This window comes from Palaemon carinicauda, chromosome 28 (genome assembly GCF_036898095.1).
Source record: "Palaemon carinicauda isolate YSFRI2023 chromosome 28, ASM3689809v2, whole genome shotgun sequence".
NCBI lineage: Eukaryota > Metazoa > Arthropoda > Malacostraca > Decapoda > Palaemonidae > Palaemon > Palaemon carinicauda.
The window spans coordinates 41,805,331-41,832,600 of record NC_090752.1 but is presented as its reverse complement, the minus strand read 5'-3'; the positions used below and the strand labels follow the sequence as shown (position 1 = coordinate 41,832,600).

The 27,270-nt window shown below is 45.4% G+C and overlaps 1 protein-coding gene across 1 annotated transcript in view; it reads left to right on the top strand.

Annotated features, from left to right (window-relative positions):
- The window catches only part of GPHR (golgi pH regulator), a 401,532-nt gene that overhangs the window by 174,916 nt on the left and 199,346 nt on the right, over window positions 1-27,270 (top strand). Inside the window, exons 7-8 of the mRNA XM_068351883.1 lie at window positions 9,161-9,304; window positions 18,334-18,519. Coding sequence (XP_068207984.1) covers window positions 9,161-9,304; window positions 18,334-18,519 — 330 coding nt within the window. The remainder of the gene's footprint in view (window positions 1-9,160; window positions 9,305-18,333; window positions 18,520-27,270) is intronic.

The window sequence follows — 27,270 nt, the reverse complement described above, 5'->3', positions numbered from 1 at the left end:
CTTAGCTCGTCCCACCCCAGACCATTGTCTCCCTGGGTATGGATCTTCAGAGTCGAGCTTTTCGGGCTTTTCCGTCGGCCCCAAGGATCTTCCAAGCCCTAGAATGCATCCAGAGCATGCTGAGAAGGAACCGATGCTCAGTCAGGTAGTGGATGAGTCTAACAGGGACACTTTCATCGCTGGCCCTGTTCATCGTGTTAGGGAGACTCCACCTCCCCCCCCTTCAGTATCATCTAGCTGCTCACTGGATAAAGGACATGACGCTAGAGACGATCTCAGTTCCTGTTTCCGAAGAGAGAAGGTCTTCTCGCGTGGTGTAAGAACAGCTTTCTTCTCAAGGAAGTCTACCTTTAGCTGTTCAGAAACCCGACCGCCGTCTCCTCTCGGACGCATCAGACACGGGCTGGGGTGCGACTTTGGACGGATAAGAATGCTCGGGAACATGGAATCAGGAGCAAAGGACACTTCACATCAATTGCAAGGAGTTGTTGGCGGTTATTCTGGCCTTGATAAACTTCAAGTCCCTCCAGCTTAACAAAGTGGTGGAGGTGGACTCTGACAACACCACAGCCCTGGCTTACATCTTCAAGCAGGGAGGGACTCTTTCGTGGAAGTTGTTCTAGATCGCAAGGGACCTCCTCATCTGGTCTAAAGATCGAAAGCTCACGCTGGTAACGAGGTTCATTCAGGGCGGTATGAATGTCATGGCAGATCACCTCAGCCGCAAGGGTCAGATCATCCCCACAGAGTGGACCCTTCACAAGAATGTTTGCAGCAGACTTTGGGCCCTTTGGGGTCAGCCAACCATAGATCTGTTCGTTACCTCGATAACCTAGAGACTCCTGTTGTATTGTTCTCCGATTCCAGACCCAGCAGCAGTTCACGTGGATGCTTTTCTGCTGGATTGGTTCCATCTCGACCTGTATGCATTCCCGCCGTTCAAGATTGTCAACAGGGTACTTCAGAAGTTCTCCTCTCGCAAGGGACACGGCTGACGTTGGTTGGCTCCGCTCTGGCCCGCGAGAGAATGGTTCTTAGAGGTACTACAATGGCTGGTCAACATTCCCAGGACTCTTCCTCTAGGAGTGAACCTTCTACGTCTACCTCACGTAAAGAAGGTACACCCAATCCTCCACGCTCTTCGTCTGACTGCCTTCAGACTTTTGAAAGACTCTCAAGAGCTAGGGACTTTTTCGAAGGAGGCAGCCAGAGCGATTGCCAAAGCAAGGAGAACATCCACTCTCGGAATCTATCAGTCTCAAGGGGAAGTCTTCCGTAGCTGGTACAAGACCAATGCAGTTTCCTCAACCAGTACCACTGTAACCCAGATTGCTGACTTCCTGTTATATCTAAGGAAAGTAAGATCCCTTTCAGCTCCTACGATCAAGGGTTACAGAAGTATGTTGGCAGCGGTTTTCCGCCACAGAGGCTTGGATCTTTCCACCAACAAAGATCTACAGGACCTCCCTAGGTCTTTTGAGACCTCAAAGGAACGTCGGTTGTCCACTCCAGGCTGGAATCTAGACGTGGTCCTAAGGTTCCTTATGTCATCAAGATTTGAACCTCTCCAATCAGCCTCTTTTTAGGACCTCACGTTAAAAACTCTTTTCCTCGTGTGCTTGACAACAGCTAAAAGAGTAAGTGAGATCCACGCCTTCAGCAGGATCATTGTTTTCACATCTGAAACGGCTACATGTTCCTTGCAGCTCGGTTTTTGCTAAACGAGCTTCCTTCACGTCCTTGGCCTAAGTCGTTCGAGATCCCAAGCCTGTCCAACTTGGTGGGGAATGAACTGGAGAGAGTACTTTGCCCAGTTAGAGCTCTTAGGTACTTTCTAAAAAGGTCTTAACCTTTTCGAGGACTATCAGAAGCCTTATAGTGTGCTATCAAGAAACCTTCTTTTCCAAGTTCTAAGAACTCAGTTTCTTACTATTCAGGCTTCTGATTAGAGAAACACATTCTCATCTGAAGGAAGAAGACCTTGCTTTGCTGAAGGTAAGGACACATGAAGTGGGAGCTGTGGCTACTTCTGTGGCCTTCAAACAGAGCCATTCTCTGCAGAGTGTTATGGATGCAACCTATTGGAGAAGCAAGTCAGTGTTCGCATCATTCTATCTCAAAGATGTCCAGTCTCTTTACGAGTACTGCTACACCCTGGGACCATTCGTAGCAACGAATGCAGTAGTAGGCGAGGGCTCAGCCACTACATTCTCATAATCCCATAACCTTTTAACCTTTCTCTTGAATACTTTTTATGGGTTGTACGGTCGGCTAAGAAGCCTTCCACATCCTTGTTGATTTGGCGGGTGGTCAATTCTTTCTTGAGAAGCGCCGAGGTTAAAGGTTGTGATGAGGTCCTTTAGTATGGGTTGCAGCCCTTGATACTTTAGCACCTTTGAGTTGATTCAGCCTTCCAAGAGGAACGCTGCGCTCAGTAAGGAAGACGATCTTATTAAAGGCAGAGTAACGGTTCAAGTCGACTTCCTTACCAGGTACTTATTATTTCATTGTTATTGTGGATAACTGATTATATGAAATACGGGATACTTAGCTATCCTTTAGTCTTGTACACTGGTTTTTCACCCACCCCCCTGGGTGTGAATCAGCTACATGATTATCGGGTAAGTTTAATATTGAAAAATGTTATTTTCATTAGTAAAATAAATTTTTGAATATACTTACCCGATAATCATGATTTAATTGACCCACCCTTCCTCCCCATAGAGAACCAGTGGACCGAGGAAAAAGTGAGGTGGCGACAACAACAAGTACTGTAGTACCTGGCCACAGGTGGCGCTTGTGAGTACACCCCCTTCTAGTATAGTGATAGCTGGCGTATCCCTCCCGTAGAATTCTGTCGGGCAACGGAGTTGACAGCTACATGATTATCGGGTAAGTATATTCAAAAATTTATTTTACTAATGAAAATAACATATTTCAAAGCCTGTGAAATACCTGAAACAGTAATTATCCAGTTTACAGTGTTAGTCACATGCAAGGTGGAATAACAGAAGAACAAATTAACTTTTTGTCAATCAAATAAATTTATATAAAGTCTCTACAAGTTTTTTACACACAAAATCACAGCACTTTACCTTTATTCAAAAATGATATAAAAGAAATTTTTGGAAAAAATATTGTATAATCACTTCACAATGAATGGAAAAAATATTTTGGTTGTTTGAAGTGAAATGAAATAGAATATACAGTAAAGCAAACTTTTGACAAATTTATTATGTAATCAGCAGTAAAACAAATAAACATTGAAATATAGGTTATTATGGAGTAAGTGTTCATGTACACTATATCCGATAGTGACAAATCTCATATACAGTATAGCTACCGAGGGTGGCGCTGCTGCCTCGTAGTGAAGGGGTAATTAGTCTAATACCAACTCACTCTTTTGTAGAAAGTTTCTGAAAATTCATACCAGTTTTAATAATACTTTTGGAGTTATGGTGCTGTGTTGTTCCATAAGAGCATTTTTGTAAAAACTAGATATAAAATCCAATATTACATGATATACTAAAGAAATGTCTACCCTACCCTGGGGTGAGTTTACCAATGTGCAAGGCACGAACTCAATGTGCATAACGGAGACCAATGGGTTCAGATACCAATGTGCAAGGCACGAACTCAATGTGCATAACGGAGACCAATGGGTTCAGATTCTAACATACTTATCAGAGCACCTCTAATGCAATACTGAATTTGTCTACTCGAATGGCACGTCACCCATTGAGAATCACTACTAATGCTGAAGACAATGCTTACCCTGGCATTTGTTTACTTCTGGAAACCATGTCTTCTTATTTTGTTTAAGAATAAGGATTTGAGAAGTTTTAAAATTTATCCCTCAACTTTTTTTTGGTACAATAACCCCTCACCATATGGATGTCAAACTAATGGATTTCCAACTATGCAAACTTGTGCAAAAATAATTATTAAAAAATTTATTCATTACAAACTGAAAATTACAACTGAATTTCAAATCGCATGACTAAGCAGTATAGTAGGTTAGTTTGCCACTCTCATGCTTGTCGGTGCACTGAAGACTATCCTATGTTTCATGATATCTGCTTCAGTGATGTGCCCAATCTCTAAACAAATTTTTAATTAATTCAGTACTAACCGGTTATTCTTTTGTAAAGAAATTGTAAAATTATAAACTATTTGTAATCAAGATGGTTGGTAGTAAGTGCAAAATTAGTAGTTATACTTCTGGTTCCATTAAGGAAGGGCATATGATAACAATGGACATGAAAATAATACAGAAAGGGTGGAAAGTACTTAGAGACAGTAACTCATCTTTTCTCGCCACTGCAAGTGAAGTCCTGTATGCCAGCTGTTTTAACTTAAAAGGTGAAATGACTTATTACAGGCTTAATTAAGATTAACATTCTTATTTAAGGACTTCTAGCTACTTTTCAAAAGTTTGTATTAAATACATTGCATATTCTTTATTGATAATGTTTGATAGTTTCATTGTATAATTATCAAGTACAGTAAACCTCATGGTTTAGTTTAACGGCCTATTAAAAAATACATATGTACGTAACAAGAACGGGTACTGATGCGAAAACATACTTTAGATGGTTGGTCTTTAAAGGTAAGGGAAATCAAATGCAATGTAAATGGATCACTTTTTAAAACTATTTTACATATTAAGAACAAATGACTGTTTTTTTTACATCAATTGGTATATTGTGGATAGATACTTGCTAGTTAAAGCATTCACCTGACTGAAAACATAAAAAAAATTAACTTCAAATGGTTGGTTACCATAATGTGAGTAAAATTAATTAATAGATTATAAAATACTAATTAAATTGATAATCTAAATGCAAGCATTCTTATTGCATTCACAACCTAGATAGCTAACAATAGCAGGATCAGCTGATGGAAAACACTGGAGTGAAGAGTTGTGGGGGTTTCAGAGTAGTCTAACCCCACCGATGTTGGACTGGCAGTCTTTCCACCTTCTGGATGCACGCTTAGTATGCATATGTTTGTTTGGTTGTGGGTTACTGTACAGTCAATTAGGTTCCAAATTAATCATTTGTTACCTAATTTTAGTGCTAGTTGATACTGCATTGTTATCACAGGCACTGCTATTTGGTCTTTTACATTGTTTTAGTAATGAATTTTCCATCACGTATGACAACCATTCTCTAGCTCCTACCCAGCATGGTATTGGTTATGTTAGATTATTAATATATGTATTTTGTTTGTTGCTTGATATGATTTTATATCAATAATATAGCATAGCCCAAGTTGGAAATTATATGAAATTGTACTTCGGTATATGAGTTGTTCTGTGAGCAAGCTTGCAAATCAAAATGCTTGTAAATAAAGTAGATTCACTTGATGTTTTCCACAAATCTATAATTACGCATACAGTATATAGTGCAGTATACAGTTTGCACAGTAATCAGATTTAATATATACTGGTTTGAATCTTACTGAGTTCAATCAGAAAAAGAGACTTAATGCATCCAGTAGATCTACAGAATACATACTTCCAAATGCTCATTGGTTCTCTCAGAAGTACCTCAATTTCTTTAGTGTAACGGTGTACCAGTTCAAGTCCAGTACATTGCTCTCTGTATGTTCACTGTGCTCATGCTGATGGAAGGCAAAGTTTTTTTTTTTTTTTTTTCTTTTTGCAAAGGCATAGTTTATTCCATCTACCCCTTCCAGGGTATGAAAAGCTTCGGTCTTTCCTATGGACTACGTCTTTTGATATGTCCCGAAGATTGGTTGATTCTAGCCTCTTCAGAGAGTCAGTTCTTACATGATCAAGATAAATTACAGTACTCTCCTTTTTTCACAATTTTAGGATTGTGATAGATTGGAAGAAGTTGAATCTTGCACTCAAGCAGAGGTTGAAGTATCTAGGCATGTTGATAGACATAGCAGCAGCGAGATTTTTTCCATGAGATGATCACATCAGCAAGCTCAGAGAGGTAGCACAGCTTTCTCTCCGAATGGTAGTTCCAGCTCGATGCTGGCAAATAGTCTCGGACACTCCTCCTAGTTGGAAAAGTTCATTCCTCAGGGAATTCATAGGCCTTGTAGTGGTGTTGGAGAATCACTAGTTGGCTTCCAGAAATTACCAAAGAAGTTTCTCAACTCTCCACCTTCATACATGTGTCTGTTCACAGGTGCATTGAAGGAGGGGTGAGGCTTTCAACTGCAGTAGGTGACCAGGTTGCATCATATGTGTGGTCAGCAGAAGAAATGCATCTGCATGTATGTTTTGGAAATACAGGCATTCCAAGAATGTTTGAGGAAGAATTCAGTAGTGTTGATCTGCACCAACACTACTCGTGTAGCTTATATCAACAAACGGAGGAGTAGTATCCGTAAAATTGCATCAGTGCTTTGGCCCCTAGCTGCATTTTCTATATACCCGTGTACTTTACCTCCATTTCCACTTCCTTTTTTACTTCTTACTGACCAACCTCCTCTGACTTTTACTTCATAGTGCAAATCTGGGTTTTCCTTCAGTTAAACTTGGGTGCTGAAAGGCATCAGAGGCCCCAGTGCTCAGTTATATAGCCCAAAATTATAGATAAATGAATAAAATTCTTATGTTTTGGAAGTTAACAAAGCAGATGCACATATTGGGGCAAATTACACTGTAGAGCTGATTTGCTGACTGATCAACTGAGTGGTAATGATGCCAGGTCTCAGAGGATCCTGATTCCTCCCAGATAGCTACATGCCAATTGGTATCTCGATCTTTTAGCATTTTTAGCCAAGATCGCAGACTTACTCATCAGTCTTCACCAAGGAGCGCCTCACAATCACGAGTGTGGAGGGCTTCTGCTCATCATTTAGCCTTGTCTTCCAACAGAAGAGCATAACCTCTTCTCCTCTTGGGAGTTGTTTATGCTTGTGAATAGTTTCAAGCACTCTTACCCTCCCCAGTCTTTCAGGCCCCCTGAGTAAGACCAGTTTTTTTCTGGTATCTTACATGAGCCATAATGAGCCTTGAGAAGACACTTACAGGGCCATTTGCTAGCAGTAGCTTTGGTGTCGATATAAATTGCGGAATTGCACGAACACACTTATTTTTCCTAGTACGTTGAAGGCTCTGTTAATTATGTGCCTGAATTTGTGACCAAATTTAAAACCCATAGACATGAAAAAGGGCCTAAACCTTCTCCATCCCCTCACATCCCGAAGCATCTAATGATGATCAAGAGAAAATGCTTTTGTTTCCTGTGAGGGCTCAGTTGTGCTATTTGAAGAGGACTACATCTCAGACTTGCATGTCAGCACACTCTTTCTGGCTTCAAGATACAGTCAAGAGGATGTTTTTTTTTACCTTCAAGTGGATCGAGGTACCAGCTCGAACTGGAGCTCGAGTTTGGGGTAATGATCTCACTTTAGACTCCAAAGAATCTGGCAGTTGGATGGGTGATGAAGCAGTTTGGAAGTGCTAAACAACTTCTCAGCCTTTTATTCAGGGAGTGTACCTACAATTCCTTTCAAAACTTTCGTTCTCGGTCATATGGTGGTGATGGCTCTAGTAGTTGTGTAATATTATTATTATTTTTATAATATTATTTTTATTATTATTATTATTATTATTATTAGTTAAGCTACAACCTTATTTGGAAAAGTAGGATGCAATCAGCCCAAGGGCGTCAACAGGAAAAATAGCAGAGTGAAAAAAGGAAATAAGGAAAAACTACAAGAGAAGTTTAAGAACAATTACACATGTAGTATTAAGATGAATCGTGCATTTATAAACTATAGAAATTGAAAATTACATATGAATAAAAACTTCAAAGTAACAAGAGGAAGACAAACAAGATTGAATAGTGTGGTCGAGTGTACCCTCAAGCAAGAGATCTCTAACCCAAGACAGTGGAAGACCATGGTACAGATGCTATGGCACTACCCAAGACTAGAGAACATTGGTTTGATTTTGGATTGTCCTCCTAGAAGAGCTGCTTACCATAGCTGAAGAGTCACTTCTACCCTTACCAAGAGGAAAGTAGCCACTTAACAATTACAGTGTAGTAGTTAACCTCTTGAGAGAAGAATTGTTTGGTAATTTCAGTGTTGTAGAGTGTATGAGGAAAGAGGAAAATGTGTAAAGAATAGTCCAGACTATTCTTTGTATGTGTCGGCAAAGATGAAATGAGCGGTAAACAGAGAAAGGGATTCAATGTAGTACTGTCTGGCTATTCAAAGGACCCAACACTTCTCTAGTGGTAATGTTTCAATGGTTAGCTGGTGCCTTTCTCCTATACCAGACAGGAAACATCTTGGCTATGCTAACTTGCTCTGTTTAAGTCTAGAATAAAGGTAGAATGACTGGCTCTTCTGCTACCTCTTTTCTTCCCCTTGCTTTAGTTAGGAGCATTTATACTGTTATGTTGGATCTGACATATTTGCTGGCAAGCTACATTTCTGAGTGGTATTCTTATTAGACTGGATGAGTTAATAATTCTCCTTTATGAGGGAGAGGTTGGTGGAATGAATATTTACCCTTGGCCATCTTGAGTCAGGTATGTGACAAGGTAGACTGTCATATTCCAGGGAAAAAAAAGAACCTACCAGTTTCTTTGTAGGTGGACTTCTTACCCAGCAATAAGTGAGTCTCCCTATTTTAAAGGATGAAAAGTTTGCATAGGCTTATGATAAAATAGGAATGAAAGAGGAATAGTAAAAGTAGTTTGTTTATTTACTAGCTCTATAAACCTAAGTTCTTTCAGACTTAAAACCATCCCTCTCAGTCCAGAGCTAAAATTCAAATGCGAAGAGTCTTTGACAGGAAGTGGGTGGGCTAATTGCCAGCTCTCACCATTCGCTCTACCTCGTGAATTATTTCATTGGCCATTCCAGCTCTGCTGAAGACATTTATAATTTTAAAGGACTCTTGTTTGTATAACTAAGAAAAATGCATATTACTTTTAAGATTTATTTTTTCTTTGTAAAAACCCCTTAATTGATTTTTTTTTAACTATGCTTTTTAAATATGCAAATAAATAGGGAATAGCCTGACATGTATATGGGAACTGTATCAGCATGAACATAATTAGAACAAAGGTAACTAAATATGAACCATCTCAAATTCATGAATCTTAGCCTATCCAATAGGAACTTATTGCCACGATGTTATTATTCAATGTTTTTCTTTCAGGAGCTTTCCAGACAGTTGTTTTTAGAGACTGTCGAACTGCAAGGTCAAAGAGAAAGACTAGAATGGGCAAGTACATTTCAAGGACGATTTTTCAATTTCATGGGGTACTTCTTCTCTCTGTACTGTTCGTGGAAAATTTTCATAGTAAGTGGATATGAATGTTAGTAACTTGAAGGGGTGAATTACTCCTCAATACAATATTATATTTTTCATGTTGAAACAACACTTGAAAGGCTTAGTTGTTTGGTTTAAGTGGATCTATTGGTTTCATATGAAGGTGTCTAATCACATGTATTCATATATGCATAAAAATCATATATTTAAGTAATTTATATTTTTCCTTGCTATACACACCTGAGTCTTTTTATTAGGAAGATTGATTCTCCGCAAGCTGGAGATGGTCGTTAAAATTTGTTAACAGGTGCTTAACTAACTGATGAAGAATGCTGGGGAGGAACACTGCCCCCTTTCCCAACCAGTGTAGCTCCCTTTTCATGTTTCAGCCCAGGACTATTGTATAGCTTTGAATAAATAAAAATTACTTTATAAAAATTTGTGATGAGTTCCTACTCGACATGCAAACCCCCATTCTTTGATTAGGGGAAGACACTACTTGGTAGCTTGGAAGTACTCTTAGATTCAAATTCAATGGTTATTTTCTTTCCTGGAAGTGACCACCTCTTGGGAACTAAGCGGTGACTCAAGCAACCTCCTACATAGGGATGAAAAGACTGATAGGGCCTAGCCTGTACATGTATGCATTTAATTGATCAAATAAAGAAACCCTTCCCAATAAGAGGATATCAGTTTGGAATCATACACCTGCAGAATGATCAATGAGTTGGTATAAATTCCACCATCCTCTGCCTCGTTTAGGTAGGATTGGGTAGATACATTAACTTTAAAGAATGGAGCTCAGAAGTGTAACTTACCAGCATCAGGTCTGATGAATTACGCAATAATTTGATCGCTTTGTCCTCAAGAGTACAGGGGAGACAGAAAAATGAAGGAGAGTTAGTCATTCTCCTATTCATTGCAGACTTACATCTACATATTACCAAAGGCGAGATGCTTTCTGTCCTGTTTATGAGCTGGGATGGTTACATAACTACTTGAGAAGCCACCATAGGACCAAGTACAAAGGTTTCAAGGGACTAGTGGGTATACTCTCGTAGGTATAAGGCCATGAACGTGGTCTGTCTTTTCCAGACTCCAGCATTCATTACTTGGCCCATTGACAGGTTTCTTTTGAAAGCTATAGTGGGACTTACACCTCTGATATCGTAAGCTCTGTTTCTAACTGGCACCTCGACCCTCTCATTAGTCGAGGTGTATGCTTTATGACTTTATGGCTTAGGTTTATGCCTCACAGATCATCTCACAAAGTCTCACAAAGAGAGGGAATAGAAAAGGTCTCAAATCTGGGGTCATGCTCAACCGGGTTCTTGGTTTTGGCTATGAATTGTGGCAGAAACTGAAGGAGACCTCCTTCCACCCTTCAGCAAGGGTGACTTAAATAAGAGAGTTCGTGCAGCTTGCCTACTTTCTTCTCTGATGCTAAGTATAGCAAAAAGACAGGTAAGAGTCAGATCTCTGCCTGATGACTTTCTCAAAGGCTCACATGGGATTTGAGGTCCCTGGGTTGGTAAGACTGCTCGAAGCTCCTCATGAGCATAGACAACTCCCCTAAAGTGTTGAGAGGCATTTTTCTTAGCGAAAAATGATGAAATCGTTAATCTGTGCTAGAGTTGCTACGACCTGAAAAGTAGCCCTTCAACCTCCAGTGTCTTTTATTCCCTGGGGTGTTTTAGAAAAGCATTCGCCTATGCAACGCTCGGAAATGTATCCCGATATGACGCGTTCTCCAACACTTAGGGTTGCCCTTACTCAGAGGCTCTCACTACCGACTTTGTCGGGTGTAGGTGCTTCTTTGCTGCAGCAGGAATGTGCTATACCTTCCCCTTCCAGTGTGGCTTCTAGTGCTCCTGTTGCAAGGACTTCTGCTTGTGAATCACTCATGTTGTCGCGCGAAACTTGCAATTTTGCATGGGACCCTTGCGAATTTGCGCGCAAATCAGAGATCTCCACGAGCAATTCATGAGCAGAGGTTTTGGAACCGCAAGGAAGTGCAGTACCAACACCTCCACCTCCGGCTTCTACCACCTCCAGCGGCAGGCCTATACCCTTTCGATATGGTTAAAGAGCCTCCTAATAGGTTCGCAAATGTCATTATTAGCCCGTATTGTCCTCTTTTCCGTTGAAGGAACAAAGACACTCCCCTACGTCTACCCAGGCTTCTTCCAGAGCTCCCTCTAGGGGACATTCTCTTCCTGAACCTTCAAGGGAAGCCCATGGCTTACCTTAAGGTTCTGAGCTTCCTGCATGGGTTAGCAACTTCCTCTGTACCCTACAGAAGTCTCTGGGTTTGGCTCCCCACCGCCACGGCCTTCGACTGCTCCAGTCAGAGTTTCTGCAAAAAATCCCTTTTACAGTAGTCCTCTTTGAGTTCGTCTCTTGGGAGTCTCGACCCTAGAAGGAGACCAACGTCGGGCAAGGCATGGAGATCACTATCTCAGTCTCGTGCCGAGGGTCCTCCTTCTTCTGACTCTTACATGCCCTGCTTTTTACTCCGGTTAAGGCAAGGAAAAGCATGACTAATGACTAAGAGGCAGAAGAGAAGGATGAGAGGTGTAACACCACCTCCTGCCAACATCATCCACCCCAGGATGAGTAGGGACATTGGCTCGTCCAGGGAGATAGCTATCCATCCCTTCAACACTTAAGAAATTGAGGTAGTGCCTCCGGACCAGCGTCCGATTTCTTTACTTCCTCCTGAGGAGGAGCCTTCAGCTCTCACTGTCAAAGCTTCGGCTGCCGGTGTCTCGAAGCCCTCGCAAGTTCCCCCTCCTAACACCGTGGAGGAACGTCCTGTGCGAAGTAAGTCTAAGGACACTAAGACTAAACCAAAGAATGCTGCAGCAAGGGATGCTCGTTTGGCTGAGGTTCAGAGAAAGTTCCTTGTGGCGGTTCCCTTAATTGATACGTACCGTTGACAATATAGCGGTTTGCGGACTGTGGCCAGATGTACCGCACAGACTGCCTATTGTCCGAATGCTGACCACACTTCAACGTTCACTGCACAAAAAGATAAAACAGTGGAATACCCAGAGATCTTGGAAAAAAAGTAAACAATCAAGGATGAATTGAGCACTGGGTACCACCCCTTGATTTTATACTGGGCAATGGGACCCAGCTAGAACTGTAGTTATTTACTATTATTCTAGAGGTATGCCTTCTCACTTAATACTGGCATGCCTGGAGTCCAATATGAATAGCGGCAGCTATATTTCAAGTTATTTGAACACTACAAACATTAGGAGAGGAAAGAATAATATTTCAAAGAAAAAACTTCAGGATGGAACAGGAACTATCTTAGATGAGGAAGTTTATTGAAAAAGGATTAACAGCAAACAAATTTATTAGAAAATGAAGATGGAAAAAGGTTGTACACTAATACGAAAATTTCTATTGCAAGATAAAAACTAGTATCCCTCTTCACTTCAGTCCTACACTAACCGGACTATAAAATGCTTTAAAAGAATAAACCATTCACATATTTTACACTCATATGAATAAAAATCATCAGGAACAGGTTACAGTACTCAAGCAGTTACTCATAAAACCAAAATAAACTACAAATATCCTCCATCAAATTATCATCCCACCAGGTTCCAGATGCAAAACGCAAATGTTAACAGCAACCAACTTTGGCAGTTAGGATCAAGAAAAAGCCTTTTTGGTCAATGTCAACATAATCAAGACAAAGTTCCAAGCTGGTGACACAAAAAATCTTCAAGGTAAATGGAGAACCGCACAACATTGAGTTTCACCACCTATGCAGTGAGTCAATAAGGTCTGGACATAAATCTCCGACTACTTTCTAATAACGGAGACATCAAAAGCAGAGGGAAGTCCTAATTGCTCTCGCTGCCAATCTTTAATAGGCTTCAATACAGGTTCCTTAATTCAGATAATTTATCCTACTGACCATTTTTTATGACAATCTTCATCTTCCAATAATCTTCTAGCATAGGATACCCGCTAGGTGCAGGGCACCGTCACTCTGTAATGAAAAGAAGAATTTTTAGTGATGTACTGGAGATAACCAAAATAAACAGTGCACAAAATATATGAAATAAAGTAATGCATTGTACAAATACAACCTAAACAATAAAAGTGATGAGAAATAAATTTAGAAATAATTTGTATTTTTCCGATGCATTTTTCCACAACGACCTTGACCTACCCCAAGCTCTAGACTTGAGCCTGGAGTTAGAAGATCAATTGGATACGGATGATGAAAATCTACCAAAGGCAGCCAGTCCAAACTTTCACTCTGAGCAAGAGAGACGTGAGTCGGAACATACCTTTTGGCAAGTCCTCTCCTGCTTGAGGGCCATTAATAGGCTGTCAACTCCTGTTACCACCGCCCAGGGTGGTAAGGATATGGTTCTCAATGAGATCTTTGATATCCAGAAGCCTCCTAGAACTAGTGCAGCTTTGCCCTGGTCTAAAGGCTTGATGGCAGCCAAAAGGAAGGCTAGCGCCCAGATAGCCGGTATTTCTAGTTCCTTGATGGCAGGTTTCTCCTCTCGGTCTCTACCACTTTCTTTTGTCCTTCAAAGGAAGTGCTATGAGACCGAAGGGGAACCCCATTCAACCATGTCCCTCGACCTTTCAATGGAATCTCTAACGAAGGTACCTTCCGGCTCAAACCCTCTCTTCTCTGAGGGCCTCCCTCTTGGCAGTTGAGCTCCTTAACATAGAGAGAGGCATGAAATACGCCATGCAGGAGGCTTCGCGGCTCTACCTATGGTTAAGATCCTTGGGCTTCAGGGTACACTTCCATGATCTTTCTAAGGAGTCAGCCAGGAAGACTTTGGAGTCTTTCCTTTTGTCGAGTACCCGAATGCTTCAAGTCTTATTGCACCACGTCGTCAACTTGTGAGTGAATGCTATACTCAAGAGAAGGGATACTGTCATTGGGAAATTCCATAACCAGGTGCCGAAGTGGGAAGTCTCTCGGCTGAGAAATTCCACCCTTGAGTGTTCTCTCTTTGTTCCAGAATAAATAGAGACGGCTGCTGAACGAGGGAGGAAAACGATTCTCTCCTCCATAGGGCTATGACATCAAGGCTCAATGGAAGACCTTCCTTGTCTTCTTGCAGTTAGCAAGCACCTTCTCATTCCTCAAACTCTAGGTCCTCAGGACTTACTAAGGTGTCTAAGTGGCCTTTTCAGTGCAAAGGCCAGAAAGGGAACAAGTCCTTTAGAGGAAAGAGGAGAGCGAAGGGCAGTGGTCGAGGTGCTCTTTCCTGCTAGGAATGGCATTCCTCTTCTACCACCTGTGGGAAGATGTCTGTAGCGCAATGGCAGAGGCGGCAGTTCCACGGGGTAGATCCCTGGACGGTCGAAGTGATTGCTCTAGGGTATCACGTCCTGTTCATTCAATATCTCCCTCCTCTGACTCGGATTCAGTGTATCTAATCTTTTATGTGAAGGGATCCGTTAAGGAGCTGGCCCTCAGGGCCGAAGTCCAGACCATGCTGCAGAAGGGTGCTCTCCAAGAGATTGCAGACGGGTCCCCAGGCATTTACAGTCAAATTTTTCTAGTGAAAAAGGAGACTGGAGGCTGGAGACCAGTCATCGATCTCTTCCCTCTGAACAAGTTTTTTCAACAGACTCGGTTCAGAATGGAGATGGCAGACACGGTCATTCGGGCGGTTCGACCAAGAGACTTCATGTGCACATTGGATCTAAAGGATGCATACTTCCAGATCCCAATCCATCCGTCTTCAAGGAAGTATCTAAGGTTCATACACAATGATGACAAAATATACCAGTTCAAGGTTCTATGCTTCAGTTTCATGACAGCTCCTCAGATCTTTACCTGAGTGTTTGCCCTAGTGTCACCATGGGCTCACAGGAACGGCATTCATCTCCTCAGACAACTGGACGACTGGCTAAACCAGGCAGACTCGGAGACGCCCTTTCTTCGTTATCGAGACATGCTACTCAAATTTTTTTGTCAGGATCTGGGGGTCCTGATGAATCTCGAAAATTCATCACTGCTACCTTCTCAAAGACTGGTATACCTCGGTATGGCAATATAGACACCATCCAACAGAAAGTCTTCCCATCAGATGAAAGAGAACACAGAAAGTTCTTCCAGCCTCTCGTTAGTTGAGTCTGTTAGGTCACCTAACCTCTCTCCTCCGTTTGATTCCAAACGGCTATCTCAGGAGAAGATCCCTGCAATGGCAGCTATAGTCTGTGTGGAACCAACACTCGGATCCACCAGATACTCGAGTTGCTATTACTCAGGATCAGTTGACGGACTTGAATTGGTGGATGGCAGACGAAAACTTTCTCACGGGTCAGGATCTTCTCGTCCCTCCTCTGAACTTAATGCTCTTCACAGATGCATCAAAATAAGGGTGAGGTGCTCACTTGCTGCATCACATGATCTCAGGCCTTTGGTCACAGTCAGAAAGGTACCAGCACATAAATCTTCTAGAGATGAGAGCAGCATACCTACCTCTTCATCATTTCCAACAGTTGCTAGCAGGTCAGTCTGAGGTGTTGATGAGCGATAACACCACAGTAGTGGCTTACATAAACAAACAATGCCATACCTTTTCACAGCCTCTATGCCATCTTGCAGTAAAGATCCTCAGGTGGTCGGAAGAACATTCGGTGTTCCTATCAGCGAGCTTCATTCCAGGCAAGAGGAATGTGCTCGCGGACAATCTAAGCAGAGTGACTCAGATAGTAGGCTTCGAATGGTCTTTGAATCGTCAGATAGCTAACAAAGTCCTGACTTTTTGGGGGTTTTCTGACTGTAGACCTGTTCGCAACTTCTCTGAATAGCATGCTTCTGCTGTACTCTTCTCCAATCCCGGACCCTCAGGCTCAGTTGCAGAAAGAATGTCTGGCTACTTGCTTAAGTCCTCGGCCTCAGGCCACCAGGCAAAAGGGAGAGTCTTCTGTGGTTGGTTTCGTGGAAGGAATATCTCTCCCCTTAATACCTATATACCAGTAATAGCGGGAGTTCCTTGTACACCTTCAGGAGAAAATGCTTCTTTCAGTCTCGGCAGTGAAAGGGTATCGCTCAGCCTTGAGCCTCGCCTTTATGCTGAAAGGAGTTGACATTTCCTCTTCGCTGGAACTTTCTTTACTCATGTAGTTATCAGATCACTTTCCCTCAGTCAGAGATTAGGCCTCCTCCTTGGAACGTGGTTCGTGTCTTGAGATCCTTAAAAAGTCCACCCTACAAACCATTATGCCATGCAACTAACCGAAATCTCACTTTGAATACGGCGTTTCTGCTCACTTTAGCCTTGGCAAAGAGAGTCAGTGAACTTCACGGCCTCTCGTATGACTTCGCCTATTTAAAGGGATGGGGGAAAGTGACACTCTGCTTTGTCCCCAAGTTTATTGCCAAGACTCAAAATCCAGGGGGGTACTGGACCCTTGATTCGGGCTCTTTCAGATTGTGAGTCTTTGTTCTGTAACCAATGACCCAGATTAGTTGTTACTATGCCTGAGGAGTTTGAGATTGAGATACTATCTTAAACGCACTGGAGCAACACAGCCCTGACTAACACCTCAGTATGTTAGCTCAGGTAGGGTAAAGAGGAGGATCACTAAGAACACTGTTGCCTGGATTCGCCAGGTGATCGAAAGAGCCTTGACTCCTGATGCTCTTCCAGCATTAGTACGTCCTTGGCATTTAAAAGCAATTTTTCTGTGTTGCAAGTACTACAAACCGGTGTGTGGAAGAGACAAAATACCTTCACAGCCTATTATTTAAGATACGTGACCCACAGGATTCTCGATAATTTTACTATCGGTACTGAGGTGGTTGCTTAACAAGTGGCTTAAGGATACCTCAGGGTCTGTGATGGACAAGTAGCAGTTGGTTGAGGGCATTGGTTACCCAGTTCAAGACTGGGATGAATTAGAGTATGTCTGACTTTTCCTTTCTTCCTCTTCCCTCCCTTGGGGTACAGCAACAAGGGTCCCTCTGCAAGCTGGCTTCAACCTCTGCAGGTAATTATCACTTCCCTTGTGTAGCCTATTATAATTCATAAATTTGTATACTGTCCATGTCCCCATTGTTTTCTGCAAGAAGCAATGGGAACAGTCATGCTTTTCCTATATAAACTCAGAATGTGTTTATACAAGACGACAAGCTTTCATTACATTGAATTGCTCAAGCCGCTATTATGCTCAATTTGTATATTTTAGCGAGATGTTATAGTTTTCCCTAGACCAAAGTCTTATACTGTAGTAGGTAAAACCGGTTCAATGTCCATGCCAGAATTAGGAGTGAGTCATCCATATAAATAAGGGAAGGTTTGTTATTTTATGAACAAATGACAAATTCGGAGATAATTTGTATTTTTCCCTAACTAATACAAACCTGGAGTTATATAAATATGGCCACCATCACCTGTCCCCCAGAAGTCCTGTCTGCAAGATGAGAGTATATAGAAGTGGCTGGGGGGTACCCCCAGCCTAACCGATCAAGTGGTTAGGTAGGGTTGCCACCTCGCGCTTCAAGTCTAATGGCTACCATCCAGCTTCGCTGAAAGATAATCCAAATAAATAACTTCAGGTTTGTATTAGTTAGGGAAAAATACAAATTATCTCCAAATTTATCATGTTTATAGAATATTACCTGGTGCTTTACTTCAAGCTCTTAAATTCAATGAAGAAGAGGTGAATATCAGAAGATACACCCTGTAACACACAGGGGGTTGGAAAGAGAAACAGCTGTGGTAAAAAGGACTAAAAGCTATGAAAATGAGTATAATCTTGGTGAAGAATTGAAAGGTTTGTACTTACAGTGATGCGTATAATAGCCTTACCTCATACAGATGAGTTATTCTAGTAGCAGGTTGGTATTTTTTTAATAAGTTCATAGAAAACAACTTCAAACTGAGATTCTATAATGTTATCAAAGAGTGTGGTGTGTTTGAATTGAATATCAATATGTTTGAACATTTTATATCATATGAGCATTGGGTCTTCCATATATGTGTATTAGTATACTGTATTCTTTTACAGAGATATATGAATCTATAACTTAAAAGGTACTATCTTTTCAGTCTCTTGTGAACATTGTTTTTGATCGTGTTGGAAGAAAGGACCCAGTAACAAAAGGGATGGAGATAGCTGTTCACTGGCTTGGATTTGATATTGATGTGCAGTTTTGGTCTCAACATATATCTTTCTTTTTAGTTGGATGTATTATTGTCACCTCAATAAGGGGCTTCATTCTCACTTTGACACGTGTAAGTAAACTTTGTCTACTTCTTTTGAACTTTTGAATGAAATCTGCTGTAATTTAGAAAGAATGTATAGTTTAACATGCAAGTTTAATACTATTTTGAATTTTGTTCCAAGATTTTAATGTCACCACATTTTAGATTTGTTATTATTTCCATGAATCCTATCTTTGAAAGGTAAGAAGGTATTAATTCTGAATTCCCAACTTGTGACCTCAGAATAAAAATATAGTCAATAAAATGTTTCCTCTCACTGCCATGTGCAACCCTCCAAGGGACCACTAATACTGTAATGCTCTTTTTACTGAAAGGGAATTTTATTCTGCACTTACTGGCAATGATACAGCCCTTGGACCCGATGGTATTCCATATGCAATGATTAAACATGTCCCTTTTAATACTAAGTTACTTATTTTAAGTATTCTTAAATGAAATATGGCATGATCATAGTGATCCAAGTGTTTGAGAACTAGCCATTATTTTAGCCTTCATAAAACCCAGTAACGATACGTTTTTAGAAGCAACCATTCGCATTGACATTGTGTTTATATAAGATCATGGAGAAGATTATCAATGCAAGACTGGTGTGGTACCTGAAGAAGAAATGCATTTTATCATATATTCAGCATGTTCTTAGGAAAATGCACTCAAAGACTGGTGTGCTGATATGACTTGTGTCATTTATTTGTGAAGCTTTTGGTTCCAAACAGCACCATGTAACAATCTTTTTTTTATCTTGAAAAAACATTTGTTCCATAACTGAAATACAAACCACGCTATTTACATTGAGTTTACCTTTCGGCGTAGCTGAAATGAAGAGCCAATAGTTTTTAACGAGGGTTAACTACCCCCACGCTAGTTAGCGGGGGTAGGGGAAGGGATAGCTTGCTACCCCCCCCCCACACCGGTGATTTGCCCCACTTCACTTTTGGCTCCGGCGATGAACAGACGTGTCTGTCCATAGTCCTCGTTGACAGCCTTAATCTTTTTCTGCTTTTTCTTTCAGTTTGTGTGTGTGTTTAGAAGTTGACCACCTTTATTGTTCACTATGCGCAAGTGCCCTGGAATTGCCGGCCGCCCTTGTGGTACTTTTATGTTGGTGGTGGACACGGATCCTCACACCCTTTGCCCGCAGTGTCGAGGCCGACGGTGTGATAAAGAGAATACGTGTAGTGAGTGCAGGGAGTGGTCTGCCTCCCAGTGGGAGAGGTTTAGCCGCCGGCGTAAGAAGAAGTCCAAGAGAGACCGTTCTCCTTCCGGGGTTGCCTTGAAGGAGGAAGGTTCTCGGGACTCTTCTTTCGCTGCCCAAACCTCCTCCGAAGTTCCCCCTCGTTCAGCTCCTAAGGAGAGAGTGCCGAGTGGGAGCGCAGGCCCTAGTTCTGTTTCCCGACCTTGGATTGGGGGAGAGGGCGTCGCTTCCCATAGCAGGGCGGTTCCTCCTCCTCCTCCGGGGGAGGTTATTGTTGATGAATCTTTGTCTACCATGATCTTTTTCAGATTTGGGCTTCCCTGGGGCTTAAGGGCCTGCCCTCCAGGGTAGCCCTGATTGACCTTCTCCAGTTGGGGGCCGCTGTTAAGCAGTCGCTGGTGATAGCAGAGGTAGACCCTCTGTCTATCGTCGACGTCGTGGTGACAGAGGCTTCCGACGGGTCGGGTCAATCCTCTGCAGGTGCCGTTATGGATGTTGGTGCTGTCGGCTCTCCTCCCCCTTCCGTACATCCTTCGAAGGGGGAAGGGAGTCCCGCGGGCTCTTCTGCTGCCCAGCTTCCCTCTAAGCCTAAGGGGAGTGCTTTGACTGAGACTCCCCTTCGGAGGACTGATGGTCCTGACGATCTTCCTCGTGGCTGCCTTCGCCGTAAGGCTTACCGTCCGCTGCGTCGCAAGGGCCTCCCGTCTTCTTATAAGGGTGCTAAGAGGCGCCTTTTTGGATCTTCGCCTTCTTCCTCCAAAGGGGACTCTCCTCGCCGTAAACAGCCTGCAGCTCCAGCTTCCTTAGACCTCTCTGGGGATCGGTCTCCTACGCCTTCCAGACCTTCAACTTCTGGGGCAGATGTTCAGCAGCCTGACCTCGTCACCCGACGGGCAACGGTCCCTTCGGGGCAAAGGGATTCTTCCCTTGCGCGTCAGGGTTCCCCTGCGCTCCCTTCTGCAGTGTTAGTGCACAGGCGCTCTCCTGCAGTGTTAGCGCGCAGGCTCTCTCCTGCAGTGTTAGCGCACAGGCGCTCTCCTGTTCGCCAGCGCTCTCCTGATGATCGCCCCTCTTTTCGCCAGCGTTCTCCTGAGGACATCCTTCAACCTGTTGTTCCTGTTGAGCGCCCAGTGCGCCAGCGTTCCCCTGCTCGCCCTTCTGCAGTGTTAGCGCACAGGCGCTCTCCTGCTCGTCAGCGCTCTTCTGAGGACCATCGCCCCACTGCTCGCCAGCGCTCCCCTGTGGTCTCTGAATATCCTGCAGTTCCTGTTGTGCGCCCCGCGTGCCATCAATCTCCTGAGCGCCCTCGCGGTCCTCAGCTTGTTCCTGCACAACATCGCTCGCGTTCTCCAGCGCGTTTCCAAAACGCACGTACGCCCACGCGCCCACTCGCCTCCAGTTCCTGTGCCTGTTCGTGAACGTTCGCCTCTGCGGCCCGCGCCGATTGTTCCCTTACAGGATTCCACGCGTCGCCCTCGTGCTCTCCAGCGATCACAGACGCTTCAACATTCGCCTGCTCGTCAGCGTTCTCCTGCGCGTCAGCGATCACCTGAACATCGGCGATCTCCAGACCGCCCGCGTGACCTATCGCCTGCGCGCAAGCGTTCTCCAACGCGCCGTCGCCCAGAAGATCTGGAAGGACATGGGTCGCCTTCTGGTAGCTCGCCCTCGCGCGGTCGTTCGCCTACGCGCCAGCGTTCACCAGCGCACCACCGATCGCCTGCTCGCAATCGCTCTCCCACGTGCTATAGGTCTCCTGAACAACGTCGTCAGCAGTCATCGGAGCGTTCTCGCTCGCCCGCGCATCAACACGCTCCCTCACCGACACGCCAACGCGTTCGTTCACCGGCTCGCCCACGCGCTCGTTTGCCTGTCTGCCCTCGCACCCGCGCGACCGCTCGCCTGTGCGCCCGCGCGACCGCTCGCCTGCGCGCCCGCGCGACCACTCGCCTGCGCGACCGTTCCCCTGAGCGACCGCTCCCCTACGCGCGACCAACGTTCGCGCCGGATTTCGCAGCCCGTGACAGCAGCAGGAACGTGTGTCGCCAGACCGCGCTCAGGATCGCCTCCACCAAAGCGCAGGACTCTTATGCAGGATAGGGAAGACACTTCAGAGAGGTCAGTGCGGCTTTCTTCCCCTTTTCCTTTTCAGGCAGGTCCAGTGGTGTCCACTCCGAAGGATTGCCCGATCCCCTTCCCTCCAGCGGCGACAGACTTGGTTTGGTCCTCTGATGCGGGCTTTAGTGAAGGCTAAGAAGCCAGCACTCGCCGATCAAGGTCACAAGCCAACGACTGCCTCACCTCCGCTGAAGAGAAGGAGAGGAGTGGACTTCGTGGTGACTTCCCCCACGGAGAAGTTGGTTCCTAAGAGGTCTGTCGGGAAGGCCCCATCCCCTTCGCAGGCGTTTTCTCCTTCTGCCGTGGACGAGGCTTTTCCGTCCTCGGGCGAGTCCAGTGAGGTGATAGTCTCCCCCTCGGCACCAAGAGGGGAGCCTTCTCCTCATGGAGGAGAATCGTCTCGCGCGGAAGGTGCTCTCCGAACCTCTTTATTGGGATCCTGTATCCCTCCCAGGAGGGAACCCAAGGACTCCAAAACCATCCCGAAATCGTCTTCAAGGATTCGCCAGGAACCCGCTGCTCCCCGGTAGAACGTCCACGCTTCACCCCAGGAAGAGATTCCGGGGACGGGAGACTTAGCTGCCAGCCCGCAAGGAGGAGACCAGCAGGAATCTGAACATGCCTTCTGGCAGGGTCCTGAGCCTGATGAGGCAGCTCAACGGGTTCATGGACCCCGTGATCGCCCCCCGAGAAGGCAAGGACACGGTCCTGGACCAGGTGTTCGATGTTCAGAAGGCCCCTAAGACCAGTGCGGCTCTGCCCTGGTCTCAGGGACTGAAGAGTGCCAGAGCCAGGGCCAATGCCCAAGTCGCGATTCTTGCCACCTCCAGTCGTTCCTCTGCCGGGAACAAACTCATCCCCCCTCCTCGTCTACAGCAGAGGAGGTATTTTGAGATCTTGGGTGAGTCTAGTCTCGCTCTTCCTCTCCATCACTCCGTAGAAGACCTGGCTAAGGGAGTTCCTCTCGAGAAGCTCTCCGCCTGGCAGGTGTCGTTCTCGGCGTCGGAGATCCTGAGCCATGAGAAGGTCGCGAAGTGCGCCATGCAGGCCACTTCGTGGCTGGATATATGGCTAGGAACTCTGGGCATCCTATTGCGCTCCAAGGACTTGTCTAAGGAGACCAATAGGAAGGCCCTGGAGACCTTTTTACTCTCGGGCACCCGCTCCATCGAGTTCCTGGCGCACCAGGTCACCACCCTGTGGGCCAACTTGGTATTGAAGCGGCGCGATGCGGTGACCGAGAGGTTCCACCCGAAGGTCCCCGCCATGGATGTCTGTAGGCTCAGACATGCTTCCCTCCTTGGGGAGAATCTGTTGGAGCCACAGGATATGGAGCGAACGGCTGAGAGGTGGAGGAAATCCATAGGCTCTTACAGCTCAGCCCTATAAGCCTCCAGCTCCGCAGCAACAGCAGCGGCAGCCTCGTAAGGCACCGAAGCAGGCACCGGCAGCTAAGAAAGTGGTGTCTAAGCCCCAGCCCTTTCCAGCCCAAGGTCAAGAGGGGCGGTAAGTCCTCCAGGGGAGGCAAGACTCCTAGAGGGAGCAGCCCCGGCCGCAAACACTAGGAGTGGCAATCCCCCCGCGTGTCCACCTGTGGGGGGATGCCTTCGACGTTGCGTGCACAGGTGGCAGCAACACGGGGCCGATGCTTGGACAGTTTCGGTGATGGGCCAAGGCTATCGCGTCCCGTTCATAACATCTCAACCTCCCCTGACAGCGAATCCATTGTCGTTGAGCTCCTATGCCATGGGATCGGTAAAGGGGCTGGCTCTTCGGGCAGAAGTCGAGACCATGCTCAAGAAGGATGCTCTCCAGGAGGTTGTCGACGGCTCCCCAGGCTTCTTCAGTCGACTCTTTCTTGTAAAGAAGGCGTCTGGAGGCTGGAGACCTGTCATCGACCTCTTGGCTCTGAACGGGTTTGTCAAACAAACTCCGTTCAGCATGGAGACAGCGGACACGGTCAGATTTGCGGTGAGACCTCTAGACTTCATGTGCACACTGGATTTAAAGGACGCGTACTTCCAGATCCCAATCCATCCGTCTTCCAGGAAGTACTTGAGATTCTGCCTAGACGACAAGATCTACCAGTTCAAGGTGCTGTGTTTCGGTCTCTCCACAGCACCTCAGGTGTTCACCAGAGTGTTCACCCTGATTTCATCTTGGGCGCACAGGAACGGCATCCGTCTCCTTCGTTATCTGGACGACTGGACGTTCAGGTCCCGATAGGATCTTTGGAACGGACGGACCTGCGGTGGTGGCTGGTCGACGAGAACCTGCGAAAGGGAGTGAGTCTTCTCGTCCTCCCCCCGGAATTGACACTGTTTTCGGATGCGTCAAAAGAAGGGTGGGGGGCGCACGTTCTGAACCAGAGGGCCTCAGGCCTATGGTCAGAATCAGAAAAGTGCCTGCACATCAACCTGCTAGAGTTTAAGGCCGTCTTTCTGGCTCTTCAACAGTTCCAACGGATCCTGGCGGGTCACTCCGTGGTGGTGATGAGCGACAACACCACGGTAGTGGCTTATATCAACAAGCAGGGAGGCACTTTTTCGCAGCAGCTATCCCATCTTGCAGTAGAGATTATGAGGTGGACCGAAGTCCACTCGATAACACTATCAGCTCGCTTCATTCCTGGCAAGAGGAATGTGCTCGCCGACAGTCTGAGCAGGGCCTTGCAGATAGTGAGTACCGAGTGGTCTTTGGATCCTCAGATAGCCAACAAAGTCTTGACTTTGTGGGGTTCATCGACCGTGGACCTGTTTGCGACAGCGTTGAATTTCAAGCTGCCTCTGTACTGCTCCCCAGTCCCGGACCCCAAGGCTCTCTGGCAAGATGCTTTCCAGCAACGGTGGGACAACATCGACGTGTACGCCTTCCCACCGTTCTGTCTGATGAGAAGGGTGCTCAACAGGACCAGACTATCGGTCAACTGTTCGATGACTCTGGTAGCTCCGCTATGGCATCACGCGGAATGGTTCCCGGACCTTCTGCAGCTCCTGACGGAGCTCCCGAGAGAACTTCCTCCACGACACGAGCTTCTCAGACAACCTCACTCAAACATCCTTCACAAGGCCGTGGCCTCGCTTCGGCTTCACGCCTGGAGACTGTCCAGCGTCTTCTCACGGAGAGAGGCTTTTCGCAACAGGTTGCGGAGAGAATGTCTCGGCACCTGCGAAAGTCCTCTGAGGGAGTCTACCAGGCGAAGTGGAGAGTCTTTTGTTGTTGGTGTCGAGGGAGGGGTATCTCTCCACTCGATGCCACTGTTCCAGCAATAGCGGAGTTCCTCGTATATCTGCGGGAGGAAATGCGCCTTTCTGTCTCGGCAGTGAAAGGCTATCGCTCAGCCTTAAGCTTGGCTTACAGGCTGAAAGGCGTGGACATTTCTTCCTCGCTAGAACACTCTTTACTCATACGTAGCTATGAGCTTCCCTGCCCCCAGTCGGAAGTGAGACCTCCTCCTTGGAACGTGGTTCGGGTCCTCAGGGCTCTTAAGAGACCTCCCTTCAAACCATTACGCCAGGCCTCCGATCGCCACCTGTCTTGGAAGACGGCTTTCCTGCTCACTTTGGTTTCGGCCAAGCGAGTTAGTGAACTTCATGGTCTCTCATACGACATCGCCCATTCAAGGGGATGGGGGGAGGTAACGTTCAGGTTCGTCCCCGAGTTTGTTGCCAAGACTCAGAATCCTGGGGTGTCGGATCCTCGGTTCGACTCTTTCAGGATCGCGAGTCTCCGTTCTGTAACAAGCGACCCAGACCAGCTGCTACTATGTCCAGTGAGGTGCCTGAGGTACTACTTGAAGAGAACAGCTGCAGTCCGTCCTCAAGTGCGGGCATTGTTTGTAAGCACAGGCAGGACGAAGAGGAGGGTCACCAGGAACACCATCTCGGCTTGGATTCGAAGGGTTATCCACCACGCCTTGAATCCAGACCCTCCTCCATCACGTCGCCCTAGGGCACACAACATCAGGGGTGTTGCTACGTCCCTGGCCTTTAAGAGAAACTTCTCTGTGACGCAGGTGCTTCAAGCTGGGGTCTGGAAGCGTCAGACGACCTTCACAGCCCACTACCTGCAGGACGTGATCCACAGGAGCCTCGATACGTTTTCTATCGGCCCTGTGGTGGCTGCACAACAGCTGGTCTAACCTCAGGCTCCTTTATGGACAAGTAGCAGTAGGTTGAGGGCGTTGTTACCTGGTTTTAGTCTTCGTGAATGAAAGAGTATGTCTGACCCTTACTTCTTTCTTCATTCTCCCCTCTCTTGGGGAAGCAGCATCCTGGTCTTCGCATAGCTGACCTCGACCTCTGCAGGTAACCCATGCTTCCTTGTGCTCCTAGTATTAAGCTTAATACTGTCGCGTCCCCCATACCCTGACGAGGTGGTATTGGGAACGTCCTATCCTAGATTCCTATCTAAAGGTCTCAGGGTCAACTTCATAGGATGAGTCACACTTTCCTCCACACACAACTTATGTAGGCCACTCGTTCCTAGCGAAGCAAGGAACTTGTGAGGTGCAGGGGCTCCTTCTCTCAAGTGCTACTCACTGAGAGGCGGAGTCCCCGGGCAAAGCCGAAGTCAGTAAGGCTGGGGACTTTCCACCCTTCCTAAGGGGTAAGTCACCCAATGTAAATAGCGTGGTTTGTATTTCGGTTACGGAACAAATGACAAATTCGGAGATAATTTGTATTTTTCCTAACCATACAAACCTTAGCTATTTACACATATTTGCCTGCCAGCCCTGGCCCCAAGTCAAGTCCTACCTCTATGTGAAGTGAAGCAAATCACCGGTGTGTGGGGGGGAGGGGTAGCAAGCTATCCCTTCCCCTACCCCCGCTAACTAGCGCGGGGGTAGTTAACCCTCGTTAAAAACTATTGGCTCGTCATTTCAGCTACGCCGAAAGGTAAACCCAATGTAAATAGCTAAGGTTTGTATGGTTAGGAAAAATACAAATTATCTCCGAATTTGTCATATTGATTCAACATGAAGACATGCTATACTTAAAACCATTCATAATTTAGGATTGAAAGGAGAGCTACCATTGTTCATTCAATCATTTGTTTCACATGTTTTTTTTCAAGTTAGAATAGGTGAAACACTGTCAAGAGATGAAATGTCAGGAATAAGGAGTTCCTCAGGGTAATGTGCTTAGTGTAACCCTATTTGCATTAGCCATAAAGGGGATATCCTCTGTTATTCCCCAAGATATTCTCCATTTACTGTAATTGGCTAGAGTTAGAACGGCAATGGTTGAGAGAAAATTGCAAATGTCAGTTTACAAAATTATTCACTAGGCTGATATGAATGGATTCAAGTTTTCGACAAGCAAAAGTACTGTTGTCCATTTGTGTCGTATTCAAGGAGTACATCCAAACCATGAAATGTACATTTAAAGGCCAACGAATCCCATGTGTAAGTGAAGCTAGATTTTTAGGATTGATGTTTGATTGCAGGC